This window comes from Hylobates moloch, unplaced genomic scaffold, assembly GCF_009828535.3.
Source record: "Hylobates moloch isolate HMO894 unplaced genomic scaffold, HMol_V3 SCAFFOLD_13, whole genome shotgun sequence".
Taxonomy (NCBI): Eukaryota; Metazoa; Chordata; class Mammalia; order Primates; family Hylobatidae; genus Hylobates; species Hylobates moloch.
In genome coordinates this window covers 15,137,191-15,150,258 of record NW_026652288.1, presented here as the reverse complement: position 1 = coordinate 15,150,258, position 13,068 = coordinate 15,137,191, and the positions used below count along the sequence as shown (strand labels likewise).

Below are 13,068 nucleotides of genomic sequence, written 5' to 3'. Positions count from 1 at the left end.
TTTGAAGCTTTTACCTAATAGTCTGAATACAGTATATGTATCATAAATGTTTGTGAATAAAGTATCATTTTTAAGCCTATGCAATTCTTAGAATGTGTCCCCAGCTCCCAATCACCTCATCAAATTTAAACTTACCATAAGTACATCACCTCCTCCTAAGATCAATGGGATAGATTCAGCCTGGATATCAGTTGGGAGGCTAAAAGAATCATATTTGAAGAATTTTAGTTACTGGGAAAAAAAATCACCTAAGCAAATTAAGTCATGTTAAACTTTAAGCCTAAAAGAAAATTTTACGTGGTAAATACGATCCATCTTATTCCACTAGAAATATGTCAAGGTTAAAAAAAGGAAACTTTCCACAATCTAGAAAATCACAAAAAAAACCTGATTTTCACTTACCCAACTAGACACAAAAATATTTGATAAAATCACTAACAACTGTTTAAATTATAAAACATCCTCTCCCAGGTACATTTAAGCTTTATGTACTTACAGCCAATCCATCTCTTCCACAGCTTGTGCAATCTCAGGCATTACACCCATCTCTGAAAGTAAAAATTAATTTTAAAAACCACATAAACTGAAGTGAAATCATAAATTGCATTGCTCTCAAAATTACTATTCATAAAACAGGGTAAAGATTTTGAAGGATAGCTCAGTTACATCAAATCTATTGAGCGTGGCACTGTTGAAAGAGCACAAGTTCTGGAGAAAGACTTGAGTTCAAATCTCAGTTCTCACTTATTAGCAAGTGACCTTAGGCAAGGCTATAAATCTGTTTTCTCCACACAAAATGGGGCTGATATTATCTACCTCGTAGGGCTATATGAAGACCAGAGATAATCATGTAATGCAGCTGGAGCATGGTTGTCACCTAATAAACTGTAGCCACTATAGTGCCTGTTTACTTCTCATGACTTGTGAAAAGTCTGCCAAGCATACACAAGGTTGTTGCATTTAGAGACAATGTGGCAGTTATGTGCCTTGGCTATTCCAGGACCATGTGAATATCCTCAGCAACTGGAGAAAAATGAATAGACAAGTGGAGAGCACCCACATTTACTGGCAGCCGTAATCAAAATTCTGATTAACTGAAGACGGAGGGGCCCGTGGTGAAAACATGGGCACCTGGAAATGTCAGCTGAAGAACTGCTCTGTTCTTAACTGTATACATATCTCAAAAATTCTACTTCAAGGCCCATCCTAAATGAATAGAGATGAGTTGCTCCTAACTGGGTTTTGTCATTTTATCATTTCTCATATGAACTCTAGAGGGTAATTATATATGGAGTAGTCAGTTGGATTACTTAAACTTTCCTTCCAAAAGACAAGTGATTTTTATTTTAAGTCTGTATTTATAAAATATAGCTTTTATTATTATAAAAATATATATTCTTATAAAAAAATACTGAAATATTCCCAAGCCCCAGAGATAACCAATTTTGAAATTCTGTATTTCTTGCCATCGTGAAAAGGCATAAAGCAAATGTACAAACTGAAAATACTCTTCATAAAATTATGTAGCTTTTTCTTTGCATCAGATGAGAAGGATCATCATTTTCAAAAAAGAAGGCTCTCCTAACCCTTTTTTTTTTTTTTTTTTTTTTTTTTTCGAGACAGTCTCGCTCTGTCACCCAGGCTGGAGTGTAGTGGCACGATCTCAGCTCACTGCAAACTCCGCCTCCCAGATTCAAGCAGTTCTCCTGCCTCAGCCTCCCGAGGAGCTGGGGCTACAGGCGCATGCCACCACGCCTGGCTAATTTTTTTTCATATTTTTAATAGAGACAGGTTTCACTGTGTTAGCCAAGGTGGTCTCAATCTCCTGACCTCGTGATCTGCCCACCTTGGCCTCCCAGAGTGCTGGGATTACAGGCATGAGCCACTGCACCTGGCGACTTTCCTAACTCTTAATCTCCTCAGGAAAAAAAAAAAATCCACAGATAAACTAATGAAGATCTAAAGTTGAATATCCAGGCAGGCCTTCCTAAGAATTAACCTGTATTACAGTCTATGTTCTCTCTCCTAAAATGCAAACTGCTTGAAACAAAGGAGTGGTGTGTTCTTACTGCATATTGAATACCGCAAGCTGAAGTTGTTTGCAAAATTGTTATACGAGAAACAACATATCACTTTCAGTAAATTCCAGACAACCTCTTGTACCATTCTGGTCATGCTCCCTGCAAGTTTTCTTTGAAACCAGACCTTAAGTATAATACTTTTAACAGTTAAGGAAAAATTAGAAACATTCATGAAATTCCAGTTTTGTCTTACTTCATATCAAAGACTCTTTTTCCAGTCCTTTATCTCTAACATTCATGAAATTTGTGTATGACTCCCAAAGATGTGAACCTATAAAATGACTACCTAGAACTATCCTACAGACCTTGGCTCTAAAATCTTGTTTTAGGAGAATGTTGGGAAAAGAAAAACAGCAACAACTCTGAGCAGATTTCCAATTGAATTCTATTAGAAGATGTAACTGAAAACAGTCAGAAATCCTACATGACTGTTGCACTTTAGGAGGCCGAGGTGAGTGGATCACCTGAGGTCAGGAGTTCGAGACCAGCCTGGCCAACATGGTGAAACCCCTGTCTCTACTAATAATACAAAAATAAGCAGGGCATGGAGGTAGGCGCCTGTAATCCCAGCTACTCAGGAGGCTGAGGCAGGAGAATTGCTTGAACCTGGGAGGTGGAGGCTGCAGTGAGCCAAGATCGCACCATTGCACTCCAGCTGGGGCGACAGAGGGAGACTAGGTCCCCCCACCAACATCCCCCTCCTCCCCCTCCAAAAAAGAAAAAAAAATCTTACATGACTGGAGACTTGGAATTCCTAATATTCTTACAGAAGAAAACTAAAAAATATAAAATACTACAACATCTGAAGTCATCTTAAAAAGTTAATAACATTAAAGGACATTAGGCTTAACGTGATACATTTATATAGCAATAAACGTTACATAAATGCTACATAAATGTGTCACGTTTAGCACATTTAAGGCTGATTACAGCTTCCTAAAACTGGATGCCTAACAGGAGGATGATAAAGCAAGAGGGGAAAATATCAACTGTAGGGTTCGATAAGCCACACCAAATCATATTTGGAATAAAGGAGGGTAGCAGACGGCAAATAAATATGAATTTTCCAAACTTATGTTGGACTGGAAAATGCTTTCCCTTTAGCTTCAACACTGAACATTAATGTTGATATAATAGCGTTTAAGAACAAATAAAGATCAGGTTTATGCCTGGAACGTTTTGGAAGGGCCTGAAAAAACTGGACAGAGGCAGGATCGTCATTTTTCCCCAATGACTCCTCCCCACGCCGTCTCGCCTCTCTGCCTGGCCAAGCCCAGACGAGCCGCGGGCAGAAAAGGGTTCCCAAAGGGTCACTGCCACGTTGAGGCAGGAGGCCCGGGCGTCTGGGAGCCGCTAGAGCAACGCCGCCACCTAGATTTTGCAGCCGAAGTTGCACTGGCCGGAAAGCCAAGTGGAGATTGGTAGAAGGGAAAGGTTAGGGAAAGGGACGTCCCGGCCGGCTCCTGGAAAGAATTGTCCTCCCAACCCGAGCTGCGACCGCCCCTGATCCCGCAACGCGGGTCCATCAGGGGCTGCAGCGGACAGCGCCCTTCTGTCTCCCTGACCCCTGTCCGCTCCCGCCCCTTTAGCTCCCCGCGGGCCCCCCCCCAGGGCTGAGGCGTGCAACAAGCCGTCCCACCACCCACAAAGTTTCCACAAACGCACCGGAGAAGGCCGCCATCTTCACCCCGTCCTCCGCGGCTTCGCCAGCTCGCTCCCTCCCTCCCGACTGACACGGCGCGCCAGTGGCGGCGCGCGCTTCCGGCCCCAGGTCTTCGGCGTTCGGAGTCCGGGCAGGGACTCAGCCCCGGGAGAACGGTTCCCATGGAAGGAAAGGCCCGCGGCGGCCCCGCCTTATGCGCCTGCCGCTGAGCGGACCGCTGGGACCCAGGGCCTCTGGAAGCCGCCTTTGTTCTGGGCACCATGTGTTCGGAGCACACCACGCGGTATCAGGGTCACAGCCACAGAGAAGGAAGCAGATGTTTGGTGATTAGGGTCATCCAGTGGGCTCAGGTCGACACCACACCGTGCCCTCCCCACTCAGTCCCCCCACTTTACAAAGATGAGCAGGGCCTTGGTGTGTGAATGACCTGGAGAGATGGACTGGATTCATCGCCCTGAGCACCAATACTAGTGAGTGCCTGGAGGCGGTAGGTATTTGTTACTTTTTTTTTTTTTTAACTAAAATAAGTAATGATTTAGGTCTCCCTCCCTTCACCCATGTTTGATGTCGCTTTTATAATTTCGGGTTTGACTTCCATGCAATTTTAACTCCTTTCTCTTTGCAGAGAGATGGGGAAAGTAAATGAGGAATCCTCCCAACCAGACACTCACTCTGTCAGGAAGGTATTAGAATCTTTAGATGAGGACTCTAAAATTCGGGAAAGTTAAGTCACTTATCTAAAGACACACATCTACCGAATGGCAGCGTGGGATCTGAGCCACATCTGCCCAACGCGAGGGCGCGTGCTGTGCTATCTGTAGCCTGCCCCAGAGTGTCATGGAGAAAAGTGGAACCCTCAGGCAAGATAGAATAGGGTTGCAGCGGCCGGGCGCGGGGGCTCAGGCCTGTAATCCCGGCACTTTGGGAAGTCGAGGCGGGCGGATCACGAAGTCAGGAGGTCAAGACCATCCTAGCTAACATGGTGAAACCCCTTCTCTACTAAAAATACACACACACACACACACACACACACACACACACACACACACACACTTAGAAGCCGGGCGTGGTGGCGCATGCCTGTAGTCCCAGCTACTCGGGAGACTGAGGCAGGAGAATCGCTTGAACCCAGGAGGCGAAGGTTGAAGTGAGCCGAGATGGGGCCACTGCACTCCAGCCTGGGAGACAGAGCGAGACTCCGTCTCAAAAAAAAAAAAAAAACAAAAAAAAATAGGGTTGCAGCTACTCGGGAGGCTGAGGCATGAGAATCACATGAACCTGGGAGGCGAAAGCTGCAGTGAGCCGAGATCGTGCCACTACACTCCAGCCTGGGCGACAGAGGGAGAGTCTGTCTCAAAAAAAAATAAAAAATGAAAAAATAAAAAAGATAGAATGGGATTAGAAGTACAGATTTGGGTACCGGATTCTGAGTTTGGATTCTAGCTCTGCCGCTCGCTTGCTGTGTGACCTTGAACAAGTCATGAAGCTTCTTTGGGCTTCAGTTTACTTACCTGTGAAATAGGTATGAACAACAGTACCTTTCTCATACCATAGTTATGAGGATCAAATAAAATACATAAAGCACCTAAAATAGTGCATAGCACATGGTAACAATATAACTAGCTCTGTTATTACTATTACATGTAACAGGATTCACCTGAAGCTCCAAAGGCCCAGGACAATACACTCAGCCCTGCAGCTTCACACTTCCAGGGGGCACTATTCACATTATATTCTCTATTCTTGTTATATTTTGTCTAAATAATACCCTGAGAGTTATGCAGTGTAGCAGTTTTGAATGGATACCAAGTACCCCCACTTTCCAAGGAGAGATACAAGACCCATATTATGCAGGACTTGCCAAAGGGAAATCTGAAATCTAATTTTTGTGCCTTTAGCCAATGCCCACCTTTAAAGTATGAAAAATCGGCTGGGCATGATGGCTCATGTCTATAATCCCAACATCTTGGGAGGCTGAGGCAAGGGGATCACTTGAGCCCAGGAGTTCAAGACCAGCCTGGGCAACATAATGAGACCCCCATCTCTAAGAAAAAATTAAAAATTAGTTGGGCATGGTGCACACCTGTAGTCTCAGCTACTTGGGAGGCTGAGGTGGGAGGATCTCTTGAGCCTAGGAGGTGGAGGCTGCAGTAAGCCATGATGGTGCCACTGTACTCCAGCCTGGGTGGCAGAGCAAGACCCTGTCTCAAGGAAGAGATAAAGTATGAAAAAATTAAAGATGCAAATTAACAGAAAAGATTTCTGTGAAAAGAATGCGTTTCAGGGAACTACTCTGAGAACTTTTGATCTGAGAGTTTGGGAAGCGTAAGGACTGCTCTGAGAAGCTGTCCCTGGGACGACCTGAGGTGGCAGGGCAGAAAAAGAGACAGAGAGAAGGAGAGAGAAGCTTGCTGCAGGAGCTAACTGCGTTTCCAACAACTGTGGGGGAATCGTGTGACATTTTTTCCCCAAGGGATAAATAGATCTGTGGAGAGTGGACTGGAAGTTTTCTTCAAAGGGAATGTGCCCAAGAGACTTCCTGGAGGAGCTAAATGATTCAGCACACAGGCCCCCAAGGAACGCAGTGGCATCCTTACCTTCCAAACTGGAGGAGAGATATCCCTTGTCTCATGGGAGTTACATGTGGAGGATGTCAGCAAGGAGAATCTCCAAGATACCACAAAAAGTTCCCTCTGAGAGAAACAATCAGCCTTGAGCATGTGTAAGCCAGAGAGCACCAGAATCAGATCACCATAACCCCAGCCAGATAAAGGTGTGTACCCACCCCCCACCCCATCCCCTAGACTTTCTCCTTCCCAGGAGTTGGAAACAACAGCTAATGGGAGAGGTGAGTGCAGAAAAGAGACTAACCCCATCCTCCATCCCACTGCAGGCTTCTGGCGTGGAATAGGCCAAGCAGGAGAGGAGGAAGCCATGATGTTGGTTGAAGTCGTGAATTTCAATCATGATACTGAACATGATAGTTTACAGAAACGAGGGTATAATTAGATGAAAGTAACCAGACAACTCTTCATTGTCTCAGAGTGACCAGAAAAGCTCTAGAAGATGCCAGAGACTTCATCTAGGTCAGGGGAAGAAATAATCCATAGAGATGATTTCAAGGTAACGGATAATGTTTTCTGTTTGTGCCTTATCAAGTTCAGCTCACTTAATATACTGCTTTAATAATTATAGATATTTGTATGTATGTATTGCAATGTCCTCGGTAATGCAAATTAGGATATGTGAATTGGGGTATGTGATTGGCTCCTCTCCTTGGCAGGAAGAATAACACCAGGCAGAGAAACAGCAGCCAGACCCTTCACCAAACCAAAAGATAGAGGATGGGTGCCTTTCAGTCTGGTATTTTGCTGGTCTAGTCTCCCCAAGAATAGGTTGATTTAATGGTTGCCTACTAACTGGGAGATTCCTAGGAACCCTGGCCTGGTCCCAGAAACCAGGACAGACACCACCAGGTGGCACCAAACTGTAGCCAAACTGAGAAGAGATTGGACTGGACCCTAAAAACTCCCAGCCTGGGCTTTTGTTCATTTGTCTGCATTTATACAAATGGACGTGAGACATTTAAGGTGGGTGATGGAAGTCTTCAACAGTTGGATTGTGGTGCTGGTTGCACAGGTCTGTAAATCATTGAATTGTACACTTAGTGAATTTTATGATATTTAAATTATACCTTAATAAAGCTGTTTAAAAAATTATAATTCAAAAACACCTATGACAGCGTAGTGTCTCATGCCTATAATCCCAGCACTTTGGGAGGCCAAGGTGGGTGGATTGCCTGAGGTCAGGACTTCAAGACTAGCCTGGCCAACATGGTGAAACCCTGTCTCTACTAAAAATGCAAAAAATTAGCCGTGCTTGGTGGTGGGTGCCTGTAATCCCAGCTACTTGGGAGGCTGAGGCAGGAAAATCACTTGAACCCAGGAGGCGGAGGTTGAAGTGAGCCGAGATCATGCCACTGCACTCCAGCCTAGGTGACAGAGCAAGACTCTGTCTCAAACACACACACACACACACACACACACACACACACACACACACTCCCAGCCTGGGCTTGCCCCCAATATTTATTTTTTTTAACCGCAGAATAACCCCACATTTTCTGTAATTGGGTTGTTTGGGCCCCACTAATCATGTGATAGGGAAGTTTTACTATGTTATCCATGGGCCCAAGATATTATGCTATGTATTTTCAAGTAAGCTATATTATAATTATATCCCACTGTGGAGCAAATGGTTTTGCAACTACTGAGGCAGACCTAAAAAAACATGCCTTCAGGTATCTGGGAAAGTGTAGAGAGGATGGGTCCTGGGAAGGCCTCTGTAGATGGACCACCCAAAAGCCATACACAGTTCCTAGGTTAGCTCATTCGTGCTGCTATAGCAAAATACCTGAGAATGGCTAATTTATAAGGAACAGAAATTATTTCTGCCAGTTCTGGAGGTTGGGAAGTCCAAGATTAAGGTGCCAGTAGGTTTGTAGTCTGGTGAGGGTTTGGTTTCTGCTTTTAAGATGGTGCCTTGAACACCGTGTCCTCCAGCAGAGAGGAGCTTTATGTCCTTACATGGCAGAAGGTACAAGGGCAAGAGACCAAATGCTCCATGAAACTTCTTTTACAAGGGCTTTAATCCCATTCATGAGAGCAGAACCTTTATGGGCCAATCACCTCTTAAAGGCCCCCCTCTTAACATTACATTGGCAACGTGAAGTTTGGAGGGAACATTCAAACCATAGTAGTCCCCTTTCCCATTGCCTTTCTTTATTATAGAAATCTGAAACAGGCTGGACGTAGTGGCTTATGCCTTTAATTCCACCACTTTCGGAGGCCAAGGTGGGAGTATGACTTAAGCCCAAGAGTTCGAGACCATCCTAGGCAACATAGAGAGTCCCTTTCTCTAACAAAACTTTAAAAAATTAACCAAGCATGGTGGCACACACCTGCAGTCCACCTATTTGGGAAGCTGGCCGGGGGAGGATCTTTTTTTTTTTTTTTTTGAGATGGAGTCTCACTGTGTCATCCAGGCTAGAGTGCAGTGGCGTGATCTTGGCTCACTGGAAGCTCCACCTCCCGGGTTCACGCCATTCTCCTGCCTCAGCCTCCCGAGTAGCTGGGACTACAGGCACCCGCCACCATGCCGGGCTAATTTTTTTGTATTTTCAGTAAAGACGGGATTTCACCATGTTAGCCAGGATGGTCTCGATCTCCTGACGTCGTGATAAAGGATCATTTTTGAGCCCAGGAGGTCAAGGATGCAGTGAGTCGTGATCACACCACTGCACTCTAGTCTGTGTGACACAGCCAGACTCTCCTCAAAAAGAAAAAAAAGGAAACTTGGAAGAAGAAGAAAACAATCACCTTTCCAGATTCCTTTTTAGAGAGACAGCCCAGAGACTCAGCTCTGCCTGGAGAGATACAACTGGCAGTGCCAGGTTGGGACTTCCAGGAATGCTTTTCAAAAGGGAAAGATCTGACTGGCATGCACCCTTTTTCGTTTGGAACATTGATATGATGCCTGGAAAGTCAGCAATGAGTCCCAAAGATAAAAGCTGCACACTAAGACTACTGAAGCAGAAATAAAAGGCTGGATCCTTAGTGATGGTAAGCCCAGGTCTGTCTACCTCTAGACCTCTCTTGCAGCTTGAGAATGTCCCAGTTAAGCCACTTTAAAATTTCTTTTTTCTGCAGCCCAACACATTGCTAAGAGGTACAGAAAAGAAAGGAAATAAAACACACATCATTATGGATATTCTGTAATGTATCTTTCAGGAAAATTTTTTGAATGTTTCATAATATAGCAATAATCTATTCTGGCTACAAGGAGGAGGAGACATTTGGCCTGAGTTGTGAGTGAAACATCCAAAATTATCCCTGAATATATGGCCATTTCCTCACAATGAAAATGAAGGTGAAATGTGACATATACAGTAGAGGATGTGACTCTGAACCCAGCCTAGGGAACATAAGTCAAATTAGGTTGTTTAGTTTGTCCTTTCATTGACATCCACCCTCCTTCTCAGTTCCTATTCCCAGGTCCTTCTGGAACAAGATAAAGCCAGCTGCTTAGTTTCTGAGGATCTCACCACCAAGAAGGAGGAAGCAGCTAGAGAGAGAATTTGTTTTAATCTAAAAGAAGTTGAGTAGAAAATATAATATCGTCATCCATAAACCCCCTCCCTACAAAGTCCTTCCTCACAATACAGGATACAAACCCACCCATCATTTCACACAAGTAACAGTAACCTTCCCCTTCCATAAATGCTGTCTGTGTAGGTTGCCCCAGATCTACCTGTTAGGAGGGAAAAAATGACTCAGGAGTACTTGCACTGGATCTTGAATCTTGCTATGGTCAGTCTTTCCATTAATACACCCTCCCCCTTCAACACAGCTCTTAGTTGGTAAGGCTCCTGAATCCACCCTCCGTAGGATGGTCCTCCATGTCCAGCCTCCTGCTTACTTCCAGCCTTATTACCTGCCACTCTCCTCCACAAATTTTACTTTCTAGCATATCAAACTGTGTAGAATTCCTTGCATATGCCACATTGCCTCTCACCACTGTAGTTTTTAAAATGCTATTCCCTCTCCCTAGAATGGCTTTCCCTTTTTAGTTTTAGCTATCTGTTGCTGTGAACAACTACACCAAAACTTAGAGGCATACTACAACAGCCAATATATCTTCTCATAATTTAGGGGGTCAGGAATTTGGGCAGGGCTTAGCTGGCTGGTTCTTCTTCTCCATGTGACATTCCCCAAGGTCACTCACTAGGTCACATTCAGCTGGTGTCTTGGCTGGGCTGGGAGGTCAAAGAAGACTTTACTTCCATGTGTGGTCACCCATTACTCCTCTGCATGATATTGCCCTGTCCACGTGGCCAGCTTGGACCTTCTCGCAGCAGGATTAGTATTAGGGAAGGCAGACTTCCTACATAGTACCACAAAGATGTGTCTCAAAAGTAGAAAGCAAAAGCTGCATATCTCTTAAGCTAGCCTTGGAAGTAATACAGTGTCACTTCTATTACATTCTGTCAGCCAACACATGTCATAGGACCAGCCTATGTTTCATGGGGAGGAGAAACAGACTCTACCATTCAATGCAGTAAATAGCAAAGAGTTTGCAGCCATTTATAATATACCATCTTCTGTAACGTAGTAGGTGCATTTACAATATAACAAACTATAATAACACCTATCTTCTTGGCAAACTCCTAATTATCATTCAGATTCAACTAAGCTAGCAACTTGCAGCAAATCATGCTTCCCCAATGTTTATTTCTCTTTTTCCTTAAATTTCTGACTTAGTTGGACATATGGCTGCTCAGAATAAAGACTCTATTTGCCAGCCTTCCTGGTAGCTATATATGGCCATATGCCCATATTCTGACCAGTGGTATATAAACAGAGATGTCAGATGTGACTTCTGGGAAATGTCCATAATGGAAGTGTTGTGTTCCTCCTTATTTCTTCCTTCCTGTTGGATGGAATGAGGATGTGATGGCTGGGGTTTGAGCAGCCATTTTGGACCATGAAATGAGAGCCATATACTGAGAATAGCAGAACAATAAGAGAAAAATAGCTTGAGTCTCAGACACCTTTGGACCACCATACCAGTCAGAAATTGTGACTCTATATTTCTTAAATGAGAGAGAAATAAACATCTATTTTCTTTCTTTGCAGGAAGGGGAGATGGGGGCAGTCTGTCTCACGCAGCCAAACCTAATCCTAATTTATATGCTCTCATTAGTTATCTATTGCTACAAAACAAGTTGCCCCAAAATCTAGTAACTTAAAACAATAAACATTTATTATTACTGCCAGCTTTTGTGGAACAGGAATTCAGAAGCAGCTTGGCTAGGCAGGTTCCACTTGGAGTCACTCTCACAGTAGTAGCCAAGCTGCTAGCTGGGATTGCAGTCATCCCAAGTCTTCGCTAGGGCGGAAAGATCAGTTTTTAAAGCTTGGTCACTCCCCTGTCTGTGCTGGCAGTGAGTGGGAGGCCTCTACTTTTCTCCACATAGATCTCTCCCTGGGCCACTTCAGTGTTCTCATGATATTGCAGCTGGGACCCCCTCACCCTTCCCCACCAAAGCAAGCCATCCTAGAGAACAAAGCAGAATGAGTATTATCTTTTATGGCATAGCCATCAAAGTCACACTATCACTTCTGTGATATCTTAGTGGCCACACAGGCCTATTCAGCATGGAAGAGAACTAATACACACATAGGTGTGAATTCCAATAGACAAAGATCTTTTGCAGGGCGGGCAACCCAAAGGCTGGCTACCATATCCCTGCTTCCCTAACAGACCCCCTTATTTGTTCATGTGGCAGGTGGTGATCCCTCAGTCTCAGGAAAAAGTATGTTCATGTCACATTCTCTGGGGTAAATTATGTTGCTTCTAGACTCGCCATTGTCATTAAATTTGTTAGCTTAGCTTTCTGTGTTTTTCAGAATTTACCAGACTCACAGAGCAGTTTGAAGATAGGGAGGCTCACATTTAAACATCCTTTTTTTCCCCCTATATTTCCTATAACTTCTGAGTTGGGCAACAATCATTGAATTTTATGCTTTTGTCAAAATAAGCTGTCAGAAACTGGTCCAGATCTATTAGAATGCAACATCATTCTCGCTGCCCCGGCATTCACCTTATGGTGCAGGGACCAGAGGGCGCCTGGCAAACAGACATAAATCCAGAGATCTATAATTCCGTATCCCCTGAAGAAGTGGCCATAAAGTCCATCACTCCAGATATATGGGGAGAGGGAGACAAAGGGCAACCCGGGTGAGTTTCAGAGGGACTGTAAAACAGAAAAAGAGATCTCACTAACTGCGTCACTCTCTGCATATGCAAGCCAGGCAGGGACACGATTTATGTCAGGGTGCCAACTGGCCGGCAGGCATGAACGTCCCTGTCTCCCACGCCCACCATCTTGAGTGTTCGTCAGCCTCTGTGAGTGATGCTGTCAGCCCTAGGGGAAATGGTGCCACATTTGGAGTCTGAACTTACAGGTGTTTAAGAACAGAATGTACATCAGACACATGTTCCAAATCCAGCAGGCCAGAATCTGCCAGGATCCCCAAATTCCATCACCTGCGGCAGAGCCATTTTGCACTTGCACACAGAGCTCAGGCTCACTTTCTCAGCCTCCCACCCAGGTTCCTTGCTTCGCTGCACCTCCTTCCTGTCTGTGAAATTGATCTCAGGTTTTCTTGTTAACAAGGTCTGTGATTTTTTTTTTTTTTACTAGACTGAAACAAAGCCACTTGCTATGTGAAAAAGAAGGGTGGGTAATAAAAAAGATGGTCA

General features: G+C 44.4%; 1 protein-coding gene across 1 annotated transcript in view; it reads right to left on the bottom strand.

Moving 5' to 3' along the window:
- Positions 1-3,852, bottom strand: part of DDX1 (DEAD-box helicase 1) — a 37,853-nt gene extending 34,001 nt beyond the window's left edge. The window contains exons 1-3 of the mRNA XM_032172258.2: positions 3,747-3,852; positions 497-548; positions 136-199 (exon numbers count right to left, since the gene is read on the bottom strand). Coding sequence (XP_032028149.1) covers positions 136-199; positions 497-548; positions 3,747-3,762 — 132 coding nt within the window. The 5' untranslated portion in view covers positions 3,763-3,852. The remainder of the gene's footprint in view (positions 1-135; positions 200-496; positions 549-3,746) is intronic.
- Between the last annotated feature and the right edge of the window lie 9,216 nt (positions 3,853-13,068).